The following is a 20,456-nucleotide window of genomic DNA, read 5'->3' as shown; positions in this document are numbered from 1 at the left end:
TTTTGGTAACCTAAAAGAACAATGGAATTAAATATTGAATTTGTTGTTTTTAAACTCTCAATCATAGAAATTGGAAAATGAAACCTATTTACATGGAATTTAAACTTAGGAATTGGAGGTTCCAATTTCCAAGTTTTTTTTCCATGCTGAAATTCTAAATTTCTATATTTATGAATCCAAACAAGAGAATTGGTGTATGTCAATTTATAAATTCTGTCTTTAATCCAAATTTCAAGTTTATTTCTCTCATCCAAATATAGTGTAATAGAACACTCTTTATTAACCAAACCCTCACCTACATGTGATTTCAAACTATCAAAATTTTGCAATTTTTTTTTTCAAAACCTCACCTACATATTATTCTAACAAATCTCTAATTAAAAAAATTAAAAAAAATTAAAATTAAAGCTCTTTCCCCACTAACAAATCTCTAATTAAAAAAAAAATAAATAAAAAAAAAATAAAGCTCTCTCCCCACTCCAACATTCTCTCTCTTCCTCTCTCCTACTTTAAAAACAAAAACAAAAAGTTTTCATGCACACTTTATGTGTGGTGATATGCTAGTATATGATAAAAAAAAATTAGTAACAACTAAAACTCAATTAGTGACAACTAGCGACTGTAACAAAAATCTACTAATCACAACTTCAAATCAAAGACTAATATCTTCCATTCTATCACTTACACTTGCTTTTCTCTTACCTAAAATCTAAAAATATCATTAATAAAAAACGGAAATATCATAAAGATAATCAAACCAATGGAAAGTCATTTCTACAAGATAAAGTCATCTACAAATCATCTCAAAGTTGATATCAATAGAAATCTACCGATTCAGTCCTCAAATGCCAGCAATAGAGAAAAGCTTCTCCAATATTTGCTCTTCTCAGTAATATAATATTAGTTTTCAATCTGCAGAAACAAAGATTTCATCTGTAGGTGGCTAGTTATTACAAAAACAGAAACCACATTTATATCCTAAAGATATCTGTGACTCTGAGTGAGTAAGACATAGTAGATAAAACCTATAAAGAACTATTTACTTTGTAAACTATTTCATATTTGTTTCCCTTCTTTCACTCACCTTGACCCGCCATCATACTCTATGAGTTTGACCACAGTGCTCAAGCAATACCTATACGACTCACAACTCTTCTACGTGAACTAACTTGAAAAATATTAACATGAGAAACGGAAGAGAACATCTGCACTAGTAGTTAACACATACAACCTTTGCATACCTCAGTTTACTTGTAACTTTGAACTGACGTCGAAGGATAATGTTGAATCAATAGGACCATTGCCTCCTCAGCAATCTGTGGATAAATGAGAACAGAAATGAATAGGATTATATATTGAAGGGTTAATATTCTAGAAATCACAAAAACATGGAAACCACAACAGTCGAGCATCCAAAAGAAAGGCATGATGTGTACCTTTTCAGTTAAATCCGGGCATTTTTCAGATACGTGAATGAAAGAAGTAATATGAATTCAACATTAATTACCTAAAAACTTAGTTTTATTCAGATATATAAACCTACATGGAGAAATGAAATTATAAGTACAAAATTTCTACAAGGTGATCAAAGAACTACATAATTTGGATGAACATGTTAAGCGACTACTACTCCTCTGTTCCTGTCTTTATTAATCAAGCATCCACGCAGAGACGGTAGACTTGTAGGACTACTGTTTAATCACGAGTCGGGGTTCACAATGATCTGAAGTGAGAAAACTCCTTCACATATACATTTAAATACAATTAAGAGCAAGTCCAGCGTGCTCTTTAGCCCGATGGACCGGCGATTCCAATCACCCAATTGCCCTAGCAATTGGCTCCAGCCCATGCAGGCAATGGGGCTCAGGGGAGCCCCGGTGGACAGGCCAGGCGGGAATCCATCACCCGAGAGCCTGAGGGCTGTGTGATGTGTGGCTGACATGAGGGTGACCTGGCTCGAATTCGTCTGTTTTCCTTTGTCGGAATCTGGAAAAAGAAAGGGATGCATGCAGGGAATTAAGCCCTTGAATTAAACCACAATAATTGCAACACAACAGGATTTAAAGCTCAAGAACACAAGATAGTGATAGAAACATCACCCATAACTGTGCTTGAATGCTGCACAACAGAACTTCCCTCTTTGGATGATTTACGGGTACCATTTTCATCACTCTTTGGTGAAGTAACTTTACCACTCCCAGCCACTGTGTCATCACTAGGAGTTGCATGTTGTTCTCCGGCGCCTTGTTCTCAGTCTCATAATCCATCACTCTACGAGAAGGGTTCAGAGGTGAGCAAGGGGAACGAATTGGATGCTGCATGTTTGGACTGTTTCTCAAGTTGAAAGGAAGGATCTTTTTCTTTTTCGACGGGGCCTTGCATTCTTAATTTTCCTCACTATTTGAAAATGAAACAACCACCTGGTCTATTGATTTCTGAACATTCTCAAGCTTCCTTTCTAAAGATTTAATATCTTCTGCCTGAGTTTGCCATCGACTGATCTCATCTTTCAAGTTGGCCCTTTCAGCAGTCACAGATTCTTCTGAAATGGATCTAACGGCTTGTATTTCCTTTATTTCAGACAGAAGCCTTGCTGTAGTTTCAGCGGTTTCTTTATTTCCCAGCTGATGCAAAGCTACCTCCTCAAGCAGTACTTCAAGTGCTCGATTTGCCTCATCACCAAGCTGTTTCTGTCTTTGCTCAAGCTTTCGTATTTCATTCACAAGCATGGATGGATCTGTAGAAGCAACTGATCTCCCTACTATGAGTAGGAACTGTTTCATTCTCTCCAGGAAAAGAAAGACACATAGCGACTTGACCAGAAGGTCCACATTGGTCCGACCCCAATAGTACCTTCTGCACTTTCCCTTTCCATCTTTAAAATGAAGTTTCTTTACAGTTAAAACTTAAAAGTAAGCACATACATAGAAGGACATTATTTATTTTGGATAATTTATCTGGGAGATAGGGGCAGGGAGGAATTATCCTTTTATCACTATTCCATATTGTAACTTTGGTGGATGGAAACCAAATGAGCAAACATGATTTTGAATGTACGCCGAAAAGCATGATTTTCAATCTTCATTCCCATCAATTGAACAGAATCTCTAGGACTCGAGGTTGACTAAAATATTAAAATTTGATAAACAGAAATCTTTTTGTATTTCCGAGCATCATACCTGTTGGATTTTCAAGTCCTTTTCTTCCAGTATAGACCTCAAATAAGAAGGCTCTGGACTTTGTAACTCCGCTTCAAGTCTGGCTACTTCCTTCTGTAAATTATTTACACAAGGTTAGGCTAGTTTTATCTTTAAGACTAACTAATTTGCAAGAAGTGTATACGAGGTTACACAATGCAGAGAAGGAATTGCAGTTAACTCGTGTACCATGTTTATTTTCACACTATTAGTGACTTCCTTGGCACTAGTTGCAAACGAGAGTGTGTTCCTTGTTTGCTCTACATGACTCAAGGCTGGGCTAATGGTGCATATAATCGCTGTCTGAGCATTTCCCCCAAGTGAAGACTGCAGTAGTCGAGTAAGTTTTGAATCCCGATATGGTATGTGACCACTTCTTTTTCCACCACTGAAAGAAAGACTTGTTAGATAGCTTGCATGCACTTACATTTTCAACACATTACAATACAGGAATTCTCCATTATTATCGCAAAAAAAGTACTTTTCTTTTTTAGATACCACTGCTGAGCATGGACTTTCATGCTCACAGATGAGTACCATGTAATTTCACGAATTTGTGTCTGTTTGCGTAAATTAGAGCTTTTCATGCTAAAATGCAAATAAGTTCAAGGTTTTTGTTTCCACCAAAGCAAAAGGCAGGATTAGGATAAGTTGAACATGAACATATAGCACAAAACTAAAGGAACAAGAGCTACAGATGCTCTAAGTCATCAACATTTTGACAACAGCTTTACCTTAGCTTCCTGATAATGGTTGTGAGTGTCAACAAGCTACGGTTAATGTGACTGCCTTCCTTCAATCTTGCACCATCTGCATTTGTTTGGGAGGCATGCTCACTTCCAGCAAGGTCCACAAGGTTCTGCAGATATCCAGAATTCTAGTAAAATTCCATGGAAGAAAATTTTGTTCTTGTTTACTACCAAAAAACCTGAGTGAGGATAAACATACCAAACTCGCTCCAAAAGCCTTCACAGACCTTGAACTCTCCCGGAGGCTATTTTCTATGGTCTGGAAAAAAATAAACAAATTGGTGATTTTTACCTTATGCATGCTCGAGTAAAATAATGCTTGTATGCATGATGACTTATGGCTGCCACATTAACATTGTTCTGCAGAGGAAACTTGACTCAACTTCAATTGTGTAACCCAAGTTTCCAACTCAAGAAAGGAAGATTCCAACTCAAGAAAGGAAGAACCGAAAATAAAGGAGGATGACAAGCTAATATTACGGTCTTCATAAAGCACTATATAAGAGTCAACCTTTCATGAAACATTTTAAAAAATATCAATTCATCATGTATACCAGCCTTATTATCTGATGTGATCTTGAGCTTTTATCATTTAGGGCAGTTTCTCCCACTTGCCTTTGAGCTGCAAAGACAACTTTACAATTAGATCATACAAAACAGAAAATATGATGCACGGATCATCTTATGCAATGCAGAAAGGTTTTAACATTTTGTCACCAATTCTCATTCAAATGGGAAAATATGTTCACTGGATGATAAGAAGTTACTGCCAGTAGCTTAGGAAAGACGATTACAATCAGATAGTTAACACCACATTTGTTCATAGGAACAACAATTGTACACCATCAATTCAACAAATCATCTCAGTTTTGGACAAACACCTTATAATTTGCAATGAACTTAAATTAACACATTACCTTCACAAATTCCAATTAAGTGCCTCAAATGTTCGCCAACTTCTCAACAATTTCTTCCTGTGGCTTGTCAACTATGGTGCCCTTCTACATTAAAAAGGGGGAATGAAATGTTAGAGCATGAAAAGGAATCCATTTGATCTCGATCATGAAAGTTTCTTGTAAATACCTCAGAGTCATCCAAAAGCCAAAGTGAGCCAGATTTGCGTTTCAGAAGATCAACAACAGTTTCATTGTAGTTCTCCAAAGCAGAAAATTTCAAAACAAAAATCCCTTTCTGGCGTCTACGAGAGGATTCCAAAGGCTATATGGTCATGGTATGAACTATGACGTACATTCTTCATGTGTTTGAAGATGTCCCTCACTGCATTTTCGGTGATTCCTCTCATGGTAAATGTCTTACCACTACTAGTCTGCCCGTATGCAAAAATTGTAGCTCTCAAAAGAAAATGTGGCAACTTAGAATCAGCAGAAGACCATGTTGCACGGGATATAATGTATATAGAAGTCTACAAGTTAGCAGCTAGATGTTCAGTTACCGTTCATTCCTGTCGCATTTAAATCACAACAAATAAGTTACTTGAGTAAAAACAACTCTGCCTAGAAACTTGACTCCGAAGAAAACAAAAAGGAATGTACCAAAAATTACAATATCGTACATCAAAATATTCTCACACATCGGAACCTCTGCGCGGTTGACAGAATTCAGCAGCGAACATAATAAGACTAGCGAAAGCACAAGAAGAATATGAAAGTTTTCCAGTGATGCATACCAAAGGTTTACGGGTTTGAATGCCGCTCATGATTCGGATTCTTGAAAACTATAGTGTGTTCATCCAAGCAGTCCCAAGCTATAAGATCATACATTGCCTGCTCTCGCCTGTTCAGCGGCCTCAAACGAACTGAACCACCCGGAGTGGAACACGGAGTCCTTCGCAGCTTAGCCGAAGGTGTTGTTGGTGTCCCCTGCATCATCTTCACTTATAACCTCCACTCTAAGGACAACAGAAGCCAAATCAATCGGAATCATCACCGATAATAAAAATTCACATTTCGATCTAGAACAATCGAGAGATTTCCTAATGGTGACAAAGAGACTACTTTTCTTGCATGCAAAATTTAACAGAAACAAATTGGTTCAACAACGGAATCAAAGCATTAGCATAAAGAAATCATGTGCATTGCCAAAAACCTAAAATATAAAGCACAGAAACTGAATCTATCAGACTCGTTTTGAATTCTTGGCTGCAAATCTTAATTGGCCCTTACAACAGTTCGATTTGAAGAACGCCTTCTTGCATGGAGACTTGACAGAAGAGATTTATATGGATCTTCCACCGGGATGTAATGCTCCAGATAAATACAAAAGAAAAGTGTGCAGGTTGAAGAAATCTTTGTATGGCTTAAAGCAGTCCCCTCGAGCATGGTTCGGAAGATTCATAAAATCTATGAGAGCATTTGGTTACAGACAAAGTAACTCTGATCATACTTTGTTCCTGAAAAGACAGAATGGGAAGCTTACTGCACATATTGTGTATGTAGATGATATGGTGGTAACAGGTAATGATCCGGAAGAACGTGCGGCCTTGCAAAGATACCTGTCTACAGAATTTGAAATGAAGGACCTTGGATTCCTGAAATATTTTTTAGGGATTGAGGTGTTGAGAAGCAGTTCTGGAATTTTCTTGTCTCAGAGAAAGTATATTATTGATTTGTTGCACGAAACTGGCATGTCAGCTTGTCAGTCAATAGCTACACCATTAGAAGAAGGATTGAAGCTTAGTGTTGATCCTAATCAAGTACTAGTTGGCAAAGGAAGATACCAAAGGTTAGTAAGCCTTTTGATGTATATGGCACACACAAGACCGAACCTTGCTTATGCCTTGAGTGTAGTGAGTCAATACATGCATGATCCTAGAGAACTACATATGAATGTCATGATGAGAATATTGCGATATTTGAAGGGAAGTCCGGGCAAAGGAATTTTGTTTAAAAAGAATAATCACTTTAGTGTTGAAGGTTATACTGATGCAGACTGGGCAGGTTTCATTGATGATAGACGCTCAACATCAGGTTACTTTACGTTTGTTGGGGGTAACTTGGTTACATGGAGAAGTAAGAAACAGAATGTGGTTACCCGTTCCAGTGCAGAAGCAGAATACAGAGGTATGGCTTTGGGGATTTGTGAAATTTTGTGGCTTAAGCTTCTGTTAAGTGATTTGGGTATACAATATGATCAATCCATGAAATTATTTTGTGATAATAAAGCTGCTCATGACATTGCACATAATCCGGTACAACATGATAGAACAGAGCATGTTGAAGTTGATCGGTTCTTCATCAAAGAAAAACTGGAAGGGAAAATAATTGAAGTACCGGCGATAAGAACAGAAGATCAGTTGACAGATATCCTCACAACAGTTGTTTCGAGTCACAAGTTTTCAAGTTTCTTACACAAGTTGGGCATAAGCGACATATATGCACCAACTTGAGGGGAAGTGTTGACTTTTGTATTTTAGGTAGGATCCCTAATTGATATGTAATCCCATGTAATCACTTGTAATTAGTTTTCTTTCCTTTTATGTTAGGGTTGTACACCTATAAGTTCCTCTTATAGAGAAGAATATATCATCATTCAAAACATTCTCTTCTAGTATCTCTCCCCTGTAGTAAAACATCTTGTAAACGCAAAAGATTCTTTTCACAGAAATTAAATTCCAAGCCAGATAATCTCACACTGATCCACAAAATCTGATTTTGGGACAAGATCTGATGCGTTTTTCATCACTTCAGTCATGTTTGATAAATCCATTTTGTGTTTTGATATTGAACGGATCTTCTATGATGCAATTGAAGCTTTACGGTTTTCCTATAAGAAGGTGAACCCTTTCTGTGCACCTTTCACAACCACAAATATGGGTTCTGCCATGCTCGCAATGGATCTTGTGAGATTATAATATATATACTCTTACACTTCGTGATGGCTGCTGATTTTGTACTTGTCCTTTTAACTGATATTTACTCTTACACTTGCAGGGTTGGATGGTCCCAAACTATTCAACCTCTACTGCTTGTGCTACAAGCAGCTTCTGTACTTTGAATTCGGCAAATCATATCATTAAAGCCAATGCAGTAAGTATTCCTACAACGTGAAGTAATTTAGTGGTAGTTTCGATGCAAAATTGAAAATAATGATATACTGATGAACGATCTTTAAGTATATTATAATAACTGATATACAATTTTCTTTGAAATCTTACGCAGGACCTTATGCTCTGTGATGGTTCAGATTCAGTGATGATACCTCTTGGTATTGCTAGAAGAGAATGCTTTGAATGATGATTTTATTCTTCTCAATGAGAGGTATTTATACAAGGTGTACAACCCTAACGTAGGAAGAAAACTAATTACACGAGATTACAGGAGATTACACGGAATTGATGTCAATTAGGAATCCTACCTAAAATACAAAGTCAACACTCCCCCTCAATTTGGTGCATATATGTTACTCATGCCCAACTTGTGTAAGAAACTTGAAAACTAATGACTTGAAACAGTTTTCGTGAGGATATCTGCCAACTGATCTTCTGTTCTTATTGTCGGTAGCTCAATTATTTTTCCTTCTAATTTTTTTTTTTGATGAAGAACCGATCAACTTCAACATGCTTTGTTCTATCATGTTGTACCGGATTATGTGCAATGTCACGGGCAACTTTATTATCACAAAATAATTTCATGGGCTGATCATGTAGTATACCCAAATCACGAAGTAGGAGCTTAAGCCACATAATTTCACAAATCCCCAAAGCCATACCTTTATATTCAGCTTCTGAACTGGAACGGGCAACCACATTCTGTTTCTTACTTCTCCATGTAACCAAGTTAACCCCAACGAATGTAAAGTAACCTGATGTTGAGCGCCTATCATCAATTGAATCTGTCCAATCTGCATCAGTATAACCTTCAACTCTAAGATGATTATTCCTTTTAAACAAAATTCCTTTGCCGGGACTTCCCTTCAAATATCTCAAAATTCTCATCACTACATTCATATGTTGTTCTCCAGGATTATGCATGTATTGACTCACTACACTTAAGGCATAAGCAAGGTCCGGTCTTATGTGTGCCAAGTACATTAAACGACCTACTAACCTTTGGTATCTCCCTTTGTCAACTGGTACCTGATTAGGATCAACACTAAGCTTCAATCCTTCTTCTAATGGTGTAGCTATTGGTTGACAAGCTGACATGCCAGTTTTGTGCAACAAATGAATAATATACTTCCTCTGTGATAAGAAAATTCCTGAACTGCTTCTCGATACCTCAATCCCTAAAAAATATTTCAAGGATCCAAGGTCTTTCATCTCAAATTCTGTAGACAAATATCTTTGCAAGGCTGCACGTTCTTCTGGGTCATTACCTGCTACCACCATATCATCTACATACACACTAAGTGCAGTAAGTTTCCCATTTCGTCTTTTCAGGAACAGAGTATGATCAGAGTGACTTTGTTTGTAGCCAAATGCTCTCATAGATTTTGTGAATCTTCCAAACCATGACCGAGGGGACTGCTTTAAACCATATAAGGATTTCTTCAACCTGCACACTTTTTTTTATGTGGAGCATTACATCCCGGTAGAAGATTCATATAAATCTCTTCTGTCAAGTCTCCATGCAAGAAGGTGTTCTTCACATCGAATTGTAAGGGCCAATTAAGATTTGCAGCCAAGGACAACAAAACATGAACTGTGTTGATCTTGGCTACAGGTGCAAATGTATCTGTGTAGTCAATTCCATATTTTTGATGTATCCTTTTGCTACCAGTCTTGCCTTGAAACGATCCACTGTCCCATCTGCTTTGTATTTCACAGTATAGACTCATTTGCATCCCACAGGTTTCTTGCTAGCTGGCAAATCTGTGATCTCCCAGGTAGCATTCTTCTTCAAAGACTTCAACTCTTCATTCATTGCTGTTTGCCAACGTGGATCAGCTAAAGCCTCCTGCACACTGTTAGGAATAGATACAGTAGATAATTGATGCACAAACAACTTGTTTGATTTTGACAGGTGACTGGTAGACACATAATTACTTAACAGGTATAACACATTAGACTCAGGGTTGGGCTTACTCACCGGATACCTAGTTTCGCATTTAGGGTCGGCTTCATAAGTAAGTTTAGGAATACCTCGGTTAACGCGATCAGGGAGACGACGTGGTAGTGGTGCATCCGGGATCGAAGACAATTGATTATGGTTATTGGGACTTGAGATCGACTGTGAGGTAGCTGGCGACACAGGGCTGTCCTGTGGTGAGGAAACTGGCAGTGAGCTATCAGGTAATGAGTTATCTGGCGATGTCGACTCGTCCCTTTCAAGGTTTTCAACATTGTTTCCATGTGAATGATCACCACTTGTCCTCAAGACATTACCACTTAATTCCAATTCATTCACATCATTGTTTTCGTGTGAATGATCACCACTTATTTCCAAGACATCACCACTTAAATCCAAATCATTCACTCTATCTATATCTGAAATAGTATAATCAAGAGTTTGAACTACTTTCTGATTCTCCCCCTGAAGTGAAGACTCGGGATTGGCAAAGTACATATCATTCTCATGAAACGCAACATCCATAGTGACAAACAACTTATTCGTCGGAGGGTGATAACAACGGTATCCTTTCTGCCTAGATGCATACCCCACAAACACACATCGTAAGGCCTGAGGTTCAAACTTACTTCGCTGTTGTTCATGAAGATGAACGAAGGCCACACAACCAAACACATGAGGTGGAAGATTAGGGACTGCATGAGCATCAACATGTGAAGAAAGTGCCTGAAGAGGTGTTTAAAAATCAACCGATCGGGATGGAACACGATTAATGAGATACGCAGCTAAGGTGAGAGCTTCTCCCCAATAGGATAACGGAAGATGCGCCTCGAGTAAAGAAGCACGAACAACCTCCAGAAGCTGACGGTTCTTGCGTTCGGCAACCCCATTTTGTTGTGGAGTATATGGACATGTAGTTTGATGAACAATCCCATGATGGTCAAGAAAGGCACGAAGTTCAGAGTTAACATATTCGCCACCATTATCATTCCTGAGAACATATTCGCCACCATTATCATTCCTGAGAACCTGAACCTGTATTTGTGACTTATATATATTGTACTTGGACCATTTTGTAAAACTGCTGAAATAAAGAAGTAACTTCACTTTTGAATTTCATCAAACAAACCCAAGTCATACGCGTGCAGTCATCAATAAAAGTAACGAACCAATTAGCACCACCAAATGTAGCAATTTTAGATGGACCCCAAACATCAGAATGAATTATCATAAATGGAACAGAACTTTTATTCAAACTGGATGGAAATAAAGCACGATGACTTTTAGCTAGTTCACAAACACCACATTTAAAGCTAGAAACATCATGCTTAACAAATAGGCTAGGAAACAACCTCCGTAAATAGCCGAAAGAAGCATGTCCAAGTCGACGATGCCACAACCAAACCTCCGAAGCTTTATTCATATCCCCCTAATTTCCTTCCACCGCAAGAGTGTGAGTCAACATTCGGGAACTGTTCGATGTCAGCTCCAAGTAGTAGAGCTTCCCCTTCCTAATACCATAACCAATCGTCTTGCGAGTCCGAATGTCCTTAAAAACACAAAAGGAAGGCCAAAAAATCACAAGACAATGCAGGACGACAGTAATTTGAGCAACAGATAATAAATTATAGTCAAGAGAAGGAACAACAAGCACGGTATCAAGACTAAGGGTATCTGACAGGGAGACAGTGCCTTCTCCAATAATGGGAACAACATTACCGTTGGCAACACTCACAACGGTTTTGGTGGATGGTTTTAGGATTTGTACCTGTCTCACAAATCATATGTTCAATAGCACTGGAATCAATTATCCATGTATTATTCGTAACAGATGCAGAAACTTTTAAAGTCTTACCATCGTTGTCTGTATGTTTAGAAGCTACCTTAGCTTTGGCAATCAGTGCATGAGTTTGGACCGCCATTGTTCTGGATGAGTTTGCTGCAATGTGTATGGGTGATTGGTAACGTCCAAACTTCCAACCAAAGGTCCTGTAAAACAATGACCAAAAAACAAACAAATTATTATTATTATTTTTTTTGCTGTTTCCTTCTTTCTTCTCCCTTTTTTTTTGTCTTTTTCCTCTTTCTTTACTTCTTCATCCGTCCCTCCTACTTTTTTTTAAAACAAAAAACCCCTTTTCTCTTTCTTCTTTCTGCAATAGCACATCAACTCTTTTTCCTTTTTCTTTTCGCAATAGCACCATTTTTTCTGCTGTTCTTCAAGATAGCAGCAAGTGGGTCACGGAGTCTGGGCACAAAAAAAAATAGATTTGCGGTCGAAATCTTGTGGTGCAGATGAAACCAACAGTAGAAAGCCGTGGTTCAAGGCGATGGCGATTTAGGTCTACCCGGAATCTGGGACAAACTTCAGGTAGCGGGTTAAATCTTGGTTTGTGGTGGTGGATGCAGGGAGCGGCTCGGTGAACTCGGATCAGCAACGACGGCGTCGCTCGCTGGTCGGACGGCGCGCTGCACAACTGGATGTGCGGCTGGTAGTTCTGGGTTCTCAGGTCAGCAACGACGGCGTCGCTCGCTGGTCGGATGGCGCAACACAACTGGCTGCGCGGCTGGTGATTTTGTTTCTGCGCACAGCGCACTGCTTTTTTTTTTCTTACCTAGCTCTGGTGCCAAGAAGAGAATGCTTTGAGTGATGATTTTATTCTTCTCAATGAGAGGTATTTATACAAGGTGTACAACCCTAACGTAGGAAGAAAACTAATTACACGAGATTACAGGAGATTACACGGAATTGATATCAATTAGGAATCCTACCTAAAATACAAAGTCAACATTGCTCCCATTCTTTGCAAATGTTATTTCTTAGTTTTACTCAGATTTGCACGTACAATAATCTAGTTCTTATGCAATTACTGGAGGATTGGGAGGCTTTGTCGCATGCAGAGCACTGTCACAAAGAAACAATGATCCGACCAAAGCATCACGCCCTTGGGATAGTGTAATGCGACCAATAACTATGCTAGATTCATTTATTCTTTTATTTCCACTGTGATTGGTTATATGATGAAACTTCTGTAAATATTGTTAAGAACAATAATGGTAAAAATCATCGAAAGGCATGTCATATATTGGTTGTCTCAATGTAAATTTGTGTTGGAATCTAGTCAGCTTTTTTGAAATGATGTGTTCGTAATTTATATCTAAACCTAGTCATGTCTACAGAGCTTGAGAGTTGAGTTTCTTAATTTTAGAAACGTTTAACAAGTGCAAAGTTATTGCATTGCGAAAGAATAAGTTAAACGTTTAACAGGTGTTGTTTTTAACGAAATCTTGTTTTTGGTTTTTGGACAGAACCGTGATGGCTTTGTTATGGGGGAAGGAGCTGGCGTTTTGCATCTAGAAGAGTTAGAACATGCTAAGGTATCTTCTAAATCTATGACCTTGGCAATGGCACTTGGGTGTCTGTCTGGATATCCTTTTTTTCTTTCTGTATAGGATCACATCGTCTGTAAGGTTGAAGGTGCAAAGTCCGTAGGGACGTATCCTGTGGTTCCCTCAAGCTCTATGGTCTCACAAACACGTTTTCTAATCATTCATCTCTATCTTACTATGCAATATGGTTTTTTTTTATTGATGTCCTTGGAAACAGGGGCCGGGGTTATTCTCTGCATTGAAAAGGCTTTAGAACAATCTGGGGTGTCTAGGGAAGATGTTAATTACATTAATGCACATGCCACATCCGCGCCGGCCGGAGATGTCAAGGAGTATAATGCTCTGATTCATTGTTTTGGCCAGAATCCTGAGGTAACAACAGTACATAACATGCATCGTCTGTTTTCTTGATTCCTGTATTTCCATGTTCGATGAGATCTTTACGTTTTACAGTTGAGAGTGAACTCTACAAAGTCCATGATTGGTCACCTACTGGGAGCATCTGGTGCTGTAGAAGCTGTTGCAGCACTACAGGTAACTTACGTGATGTTTTCAACTTGGAAAAACTGTACAGTTTCCAGACCTTATATACGTAAGGACCAAATACAATTCTTGTTTGTTTGGCTCGAAGTGTAGTTCTTGACATGTTATCTTCTTTTTGGGTAGGCGAACCGCACTGGGTGGATACATCCAAATATCAATCTGGAAAACCCAGATGAGGGCGTGGTATGTTGTTTTCCATTCCCCTTGTCGCACTTTTACTAGTATATAATGTCCAATGAAAGTATAATTGGATTCCTCTAATGCGCCAATTTACTTCTACAGTAAGAGGTGGGGAAGAAGAAAGTAAATGTTAAGTTGCGGATTAATGTATGGGTCATGATTCTGGTTATGTTTTGGAATTGGACCCAAAAACACAAAGTGTACATGACTTTTCAGTACATGTTTTTGGGTTTTGCTCTGCCCAGAGCCAACTGCTCATCTTTTCATCAAACCCAGGGCCAAACGGCTCTTTATTTCCCCATTTCAAAACAGCCTTCTCGGATAGACAGGGAAGGCTCCAGATTTGTACACGTGTCGTGCAGCCAGATGGTGAGTTCCCTAGGATGCTAATTGAAAAGCTAAAACACCCGAGCTTTGCATCTCCAATTCTCCATATCAGAACCCTCTCTTTCATTTGTCTCAGCCCCTTCGCTCTCTAAAATATGAGAAATGCTCTCATGTCTCTAACCTTAAGCCCATCGCCCAGTCTCACAACCCATCCATTCCATAGCCGCTCCAATCTCGCTCTAATGTAGTCATTCCTGCTGCAACTAAGACCCCAGCAGCAACATACACCCCCCCCCCCCCAAATCACTGTAAACCCAGCATACCAGAGTGAGCTGAGAAGAGGGGATATCGAAGGTAAAATCATCCTCAAATTTTGTTAGTTTCGGTTCAGATTGATTTTTTTCAGTGAAATGTAGCAAGATCTAACACATGCATGTGGTCTTTCTCTGTGCAAGGAACTTTGAGCTGACGTCAGTACCATGGAAGAGACAACGGAATTGCTACAAAATCTCAGATCCGGCGATGCACTGGAAAACAAAACAAGAAATGCTCGGATCCAAAGCCAAAGGTATAATTTCCGACTCCCTCTTCTTTGATCTGTTCTCGCATGTGTTAGATCAGTGAATTTCTATATGCTTATTTATTGCTTTTCATGTGCTTGCATGAATCGTGATGAATGATGAGTCGAAGAAAATTCGTGCAAAATCTGGATCTGAACTTAGCTTGAGTACTGGTCTCCTCTGTACTACTCGGTCCACCCCCAAACTTGTATTGTGGTATTATTATTTTTATATTGAAACGAGAGTGAATGAGTGGAGTGGGTCCAAGTATTACAAAGTCTTCTTTGCAAACCTACTGTAACGTTTTTGAAACTCAAACTCCAGTTGGCTTTCCTTTTAAATTTCTGCACCTTAATGTTGAATGCAAAGCTGTGATGACTGGATAGTTGAATGCATACTGAGGTGAACAGATGAATGCTGTGAATCCACGAGTAGTTGTGTTTAGGCTGAATCAGTTCCGAATGTAACCTGCAATCACAAATCCGAAACGTTATAAAAAGAAAAGAGTTAGAAAAAATTGGGTTACCTCCTAATTAGCGCTTTAGTTAATGTCTATAGCTAGACGTAGATGGAAAGAATTGATGATCACGTCACTTGTTCTCTTAGAATTATCCACTCCTTAACAACATCAGATGTTAGCAATTGGTACGGAGTTATTTGAACTGTGCATTTAAATTCCGTTGCTAAATCTTTCATAGATCGAGTCCTTGAAATCAAATAAGGTCCCTTCCAGCAAGGCTTACGTCTCCGCTGAACTGACTTAAACTTTTTATTTAGCACCCACAATTTCTGCATTGGCCGAAGAATTTGGCTGCCATTAAATTGCCCCTTCTTTCCCATGTAGAACTGAGCCTGCTGTGTTGCTGGAATGTCTAATTCAGCAACAAAAACTGAATCCGTGAGTAGTTGTGTTTAGGCTGAATCAGTTCCAAATGTAACCTGCAATCACAAATCAGAAACGTAATTAGATAAGTAGAGAAAAATAACAAGAAATAAAAATTGCATTTTTTTTTCAATTTTCCGATTTTTTTTTATTTTTTGTGATTTTTGTAATTAGGAATAAAAACAGGAAAATAAAATAAACGAAATAAAAAGAAAAGAGTTAGAAAAAATTGGGTTGCCTCCCAATTAGCGCTTTAGTTAACGTTATAATTGGACGTAGATGGAAAGAATTGATGATCACATCACTTGCTCTTTTAGAATTATCCACTCCTTAACAACATCAGACGTTAGCAATTGGTACGGAGTGATTTGAACTGTGCATTTAAATTCCGTTGCTAAATCTTTCATAGACTGAGTCCTTGAAATCAAATAAGGTCCCTTCCAGCAAGGCTTACGTCTCCGCTGAACTGACTTAAACCTTGTATTTAGCACCACAATTTCTGCACTGCCCGAAGAATTTGGCTACCATTAAATTGCCCCTTCTTTCCCATGTAGAACTGAGCCTGCTGTGCTGCTGGAATGTCTAATTCAGCAACAAAAACTGTAGAACTGAGCCTGCTGTGCTGCTGGAATGTCTAATTCAGCAACAAAAACTGTATCAGTAATTGTTTGCCCCGTATTCAAATCGATCAGTGTATTTGAGAATTGATCATGCGACATATTGGATGTTAAATTTGTGTGAACCTCCCCTAACATATTAACACTCATGTCTTCCTGCAGGCCTTGTGGGAAAGGTTTTGGTGGTGGTACATAAACATGGGTAGCAGTTCGAGTGGGATTATAGGGTCAGCATGTGCCGCTTTCTCCCCTGGACGTGAATGGGTGGCAGATTGCTCTTCAGTTCCTACACCAATCTCTTCTTCCGTTTCTACACCAATTTCCTCTTGATCATCATAACTTTTCCCACAGTTTAATGGTTGAATCTGAAATCCTTAATTGATTCTTTTAATGTACAACTCAGTTGATTCCAATAAGATAGAAATTTTGTTCTCCACCGGAAGCTCTTCTGGCACATTAGGTTGCTCAAAACACTGTTGATTACATGCCCACATAAAATAAAGATGTTTTTTTAAACCTGGAGTGTAGAACTCTGAATAGGGATTGTTCCAATGCCTTTTTGAGTTGTTTCTCATATTGATATACTTTTCGACAAACTCAGGAAAACATTCTCTTTCAGGGCATTGCAAAATATCATAGCTCTTTAAACAACAAAGGGCACAAACTGTAGGTTTAAATCCATAAAATCCCTTTTCTGCTAAATAAACCCATAAAGGCAATCCTCCTTCCGGTAGCTTTCATCATTGAATTGCTCTCAAAATTAATCAAACAATAACCTACAAAAATAAAAATAAGATCAACAACTAGATAAAAAGATATTTACAAAAATAATTAAATAAGAATATGATAAACACAAATTATTTGAAACAATCCCCGGCAACGGTACTAATTTCTTGATAAGGATTTTACCACCTGCAAAAGTAAGGATAAAAACATTTAAAAATACTTGCAAAAGAACAAGGTAGTTGTAGTATAAACGGCTCAAGCAAGGTCGTGTCCACAGTGATTGAATAAATAATTTGTATTTAAACTAATTCTTAATTAACTATTTAAAACAAGATTTGGAAAATGTTTGATTTATGACCTAAAATAATAAAAACGAATTTAATAAAAACAATTAAATAAATTGACAAAGAAAAACTAAAGAAAATAGTTTTGAAAACCAAATTGTAAAAGCCTAGGGTTCCGCCGTCCTCCTAACAATCCTATGTAGTTTTACCATTTACTTATAAATTACACATGTAACTTTGAAGGTTATGTTTTCCTTATGCATATTCTCCTCGTAATATTCAAGCAAGAACGTATATCTAACATGCAATCCGTCTGTGATATTCAGATCAAATATGAACATGCAAGACTCATTAAGTTTTGTGGAAAACCCTTTTGAAAAACCATGCAACCCTTAAGAGCGTGATATTCGTCTTAGGTGAAATTACAATTATTAATCACAAAAAGTAATACTCAATCCTCCGGTGATATTCCAACCAAATTGCATCAAATTACTTATCTAAACATCCTAATGGTCGCGAAGCATTAAGGCACAAAGACAGTTTAAGCACAGTGATTAATAATTCAAAGTATACATGCATAATATCATAAGCAATTGAATAAAGACTACATATTCATGCTAAGGCTCAAGACTTCGCCCTAGCAAACGGAAATTAGTTACAAACAACCATAAACAAAATATTATTAAAAATAAGGATAGAAAACACTAGAAAATAAACTTGAAAGACTCTTTAAATTAGTGCGTGCTCCCTTCCCCCAATGTTGCGTCCTTTTACCCTAATGGCTAAAAAGCCTTATTTATACTATTATAAAATAAAATCCTACCTAGAAAAGGTCTTAGAATAAAGGGAGTTTCAGCGAAAAGTCCACGGTACTATTCACTTTAACGAAAAACCACATTTTTACACTAAAAAGTCAAACATGATACTATTCATTTTACCCTTTATTTTATCCTTATCATTAAAACTCAAAGTTTTCAAGTCATTTTCATTAGTTTTCCTTAGAATAAAACTAAGAAACATAATAAAATAATAAAACAGAAAATAAAAGATTTCCTATTTGAACTAAAATTCGGAATTATCATAAAATTAGTCTTTTGATCGACCAAATCAATTCCGATTTGGTCCCAAAATATCTCTTTTAAAAGCTGAAAACGTCCCCTACAAATCCTAAGAATGAATCTTACTCAAAATATGCCATCTTGACCTCCAAAATATCCAAAACGTTCAGAAACATCAATCTGGGAAAGCTGCGCGCTGGATCTTTATTTCATCATCACGGTCAAACGGCTTCGTAGAGAAACCTGGAATTTTGATACAATCATCTCGAAAGACTCACGAACATCCTCCAATTGGAATCACTACAAAATTTGTCCGTTTGATCACTTTTTTTCTCAAGAGGAAGTCGGATGTCCTAAATTGAAAATACATCACAAAAGTATCAAAATTCACCAAAATAAACTAATAAATTATAACTAAGAATAGGGTAAAATATATAATATAATATCTGCTCATCAGCGCACCATTTTGTAAAGGAGAAGTGGCCATTTAACACTGAGAAAATTAAAATAGACACTATGCGTTTGATTGGAGCTATTATGCTAGATCTGTCATATAATAAGAAAGCAAGATCTCTCAAGTTTATAAATATGTAAACCCTAACTTTTGTATTAATGATTGGAAGAGTAGATGAGCCTCTGTGCAATTTGTTAATTTGTTCACCTTGATTGGGCTCTTCCATCTTCTTGCTCCTATACATCTGATGATGAAAATCAAAGCAGAAAATGTAGAACAATATTAATCAGAGATGAACCCTTAATTTATATTTAATCAAAGTATTGAATCTTATATATAGTACAATTAGTACAGAAAATATATATAGATCATGAAATTGATTGGATCAAATCAATTACTTAAAGATGACTCTTGACATGAGTAATACCCAGACCCTTAAAATTCATCAATTGAAGAACCAACTTCGGAGTTGCCCCTGCACCATTAATTCACAATTATTTAGGAAATAAGAACTAACGGGGACTCTAGGCTAATCTTTCAACTGTATGAACAAAGCAGAGATGGAGATCAGATGTGTACTGAAGTCATGATGTCTTGGAATGCATGGACACGGACACGGATACGTGAATACGACACGATACGATATGAGGATACGTTAAATTTCAAAAAACGAGGACACAATACGTTAGGGATACGGCAATTAAAAATATGTATAAATAAATAAATAAATAAAAATAAATATATCTAAAACATTATAAAATAAGCATTCAAATTTATTATTCAATAAACTCTAAACAGTAAGAAAGATAGTCTATCCAACAAGCAATTAGTCTTAAAACTTGAAAAACAAAGTTATTATAATCTAAATATCCATACTACTACCTAATAATATATTATAATATACAAAATACAATAATATTATAATAACTAAAAAGTTAAAAACAGAAAAGCAAAAGTCGTCAGATTTGAATGGACTATGGGGTAGTGGAATGGATGGGTACTATAATATTATATTATTGTGCTCGGGAAATTAGATTGTCTTCGAATGGGTATTATAATATTATTGTCTTCGAATGGGTTGAATCAGTAAAAGCTGAGATTGGCGAAAACAACGAAAGCTCACCGGTTACCACTCACCAGGAGTTGCAGACAGATGAAGGAGACGACGGAGCAGTTGTAGACGAAGAAGAGGGAGACGACGGCGCAGGTGCAGATGGAGACGACGGGTCACAGAACAGTTGCAGATGACGGTCAATGGGGATTCGTGAAAGTCTGCCAAACAGAGTGATTTCTGAGAGGTAAATCCGAATTTTATTTTTTTTCTGATTATCCTCTGATGAGCGGTAGGTCTCGGGTTCGAGACTTGGGAGCAGCCTCTCCATAAATGGGGATAAGGCTAGCCGACATTCACCTCTCCCAGACCCTGCGTAAAGCGGGAGCCTTGTGCACTGGGTACGACCTT

At 37.6% G+C, this 20,456-nt stretch overlaps 2 protein-coding genes and 2 long non-coding RNA genes across 7 annotated transcripts; 1 reads left to right on the top strand and 3 right to left on the bottom strand.

Annotated features, from left to right (window-relative positions):
• Window positions 1-620: 620 nt before the first annotated feature.
• Window positions 621-5,988, bottom strand: LOC114822707 (kinesin-like protein NACK2). Its single transcript, XM_070814742.1, has 9 exons — window positions 5,634-5,988; window positions 5,030-5,408; window positions 4,864-4,947; window positions 4,146-4,568; window positions 3,932-4,056; window positions 3,387-3,585; window positions 2,100-3,272; window positions 1,242-1,986; window positions 621-912 (listed from the first exon to the last, which is right to left on the bottom strand). The coding sequence occupies exons 4-7, from the start codon at window positions 4,245-4,247 to the stop codon at window positions 3,174-3,176; spliced, it is 525 nt and encodes a 174-aa protein (XP_070670843.1). The 5' UTR covers window positions 4,248-4,568; window positions 4,864-4,947; window positions 5,030-5,408; window positions 5,634-5,988; the 3' UTR covers window positions 621-912; window positions 1,242-1,986; window positions 2,100-3,173.
• Window positions 5,989-8,483: 2,495 nt separating this feature from the next.
• On the bottom strand, window positions 8,484-9,742 carry LOC139190798 (uncharacterized mitochondrial protein AtMg00810-like). The gene is made up of 2 exons (XM_070811278.1): window positions 9,490-9,742; window positions 8,484-9,298 (listed from the first exon to the last, which is right to left on the bottom strand). Exons 1-2 carry the CDS (start codon window positions 9,740-9,742, stop codon window positions 8,484-8,486), a joined length of 1,068 nt encoding a protein of 355 aa, XP_070667379.1.
• Window positions 9,743-12,146: 2,404 nt separating this feature from the next.
• LOC103454875 (uncharacterized) lies at window positions 12,147-16,908 on the top strand. 4 transcript variants are annotated; one of them, XR_011576732.1, is made up of 8 exons: window positions 12,149-12,647; window positions 13,282-13,350; window positions 13,580-13,734; window positions 13,816-13,896; window positions 14,029-14,088; window positions 14,188-14,766; window positions 14,868-14,980; window positions 16,635-16,908. It is a non-coding gene; the product is annotated as an uncharacterized lncRNA (long non-coding RNA). The 4 variants fall into 4 exon arrangements; XR_011576731.1 differs by having other exon boundaries at window positions 12,147-12,647; window positions 14,188-14,980; XR_011576729.1 differs by lacking the exon at window positions 16,635-16,908 and having other exon boundaries at window positions 12,147-12,647; window positions 14,868-15,367.
• Window positions 16,909-16,971: 63 nt separating this feature from the next.
• On the bottom strand, window positions 16,972-20,310 carry LOC139192531 (uncharacterized). The gene is made up of 4 exons (XR_011576735.1): window positions 20,132-20,310; window positions 19,393-19,469; window positions 18,667-19,238; window positions 16,972-17,248 (listed from the first exon to the last, which is right to left on the bottom strand). It is a non-coding gene; the product is annotated as an uncharacterized lncRNA (long non-coding RNA).
• Between the last annotated feature and the right edge of the window lie 146 nt (window positions 20,311-20,456).

This window comes from Malus domestica, chromosome 02, assembly GCF_042453785.1.
Source record: "Malus domestica chromosome 02, GDT2T_hap1".
In the NCBI taxonomy this organism is placed as follows: domain Eukaryota; kingdom Viridiplantae; phylum Streptophyta; class Magnoliopsida; order Rosales; family Rosaceae; genus Malus; species Malus domestica.
The sequence above is the reverse complement of the archived record's forward strand: the minus strand, read 5'-3'. Positions and strand labels throughout refer to the sequence as shown.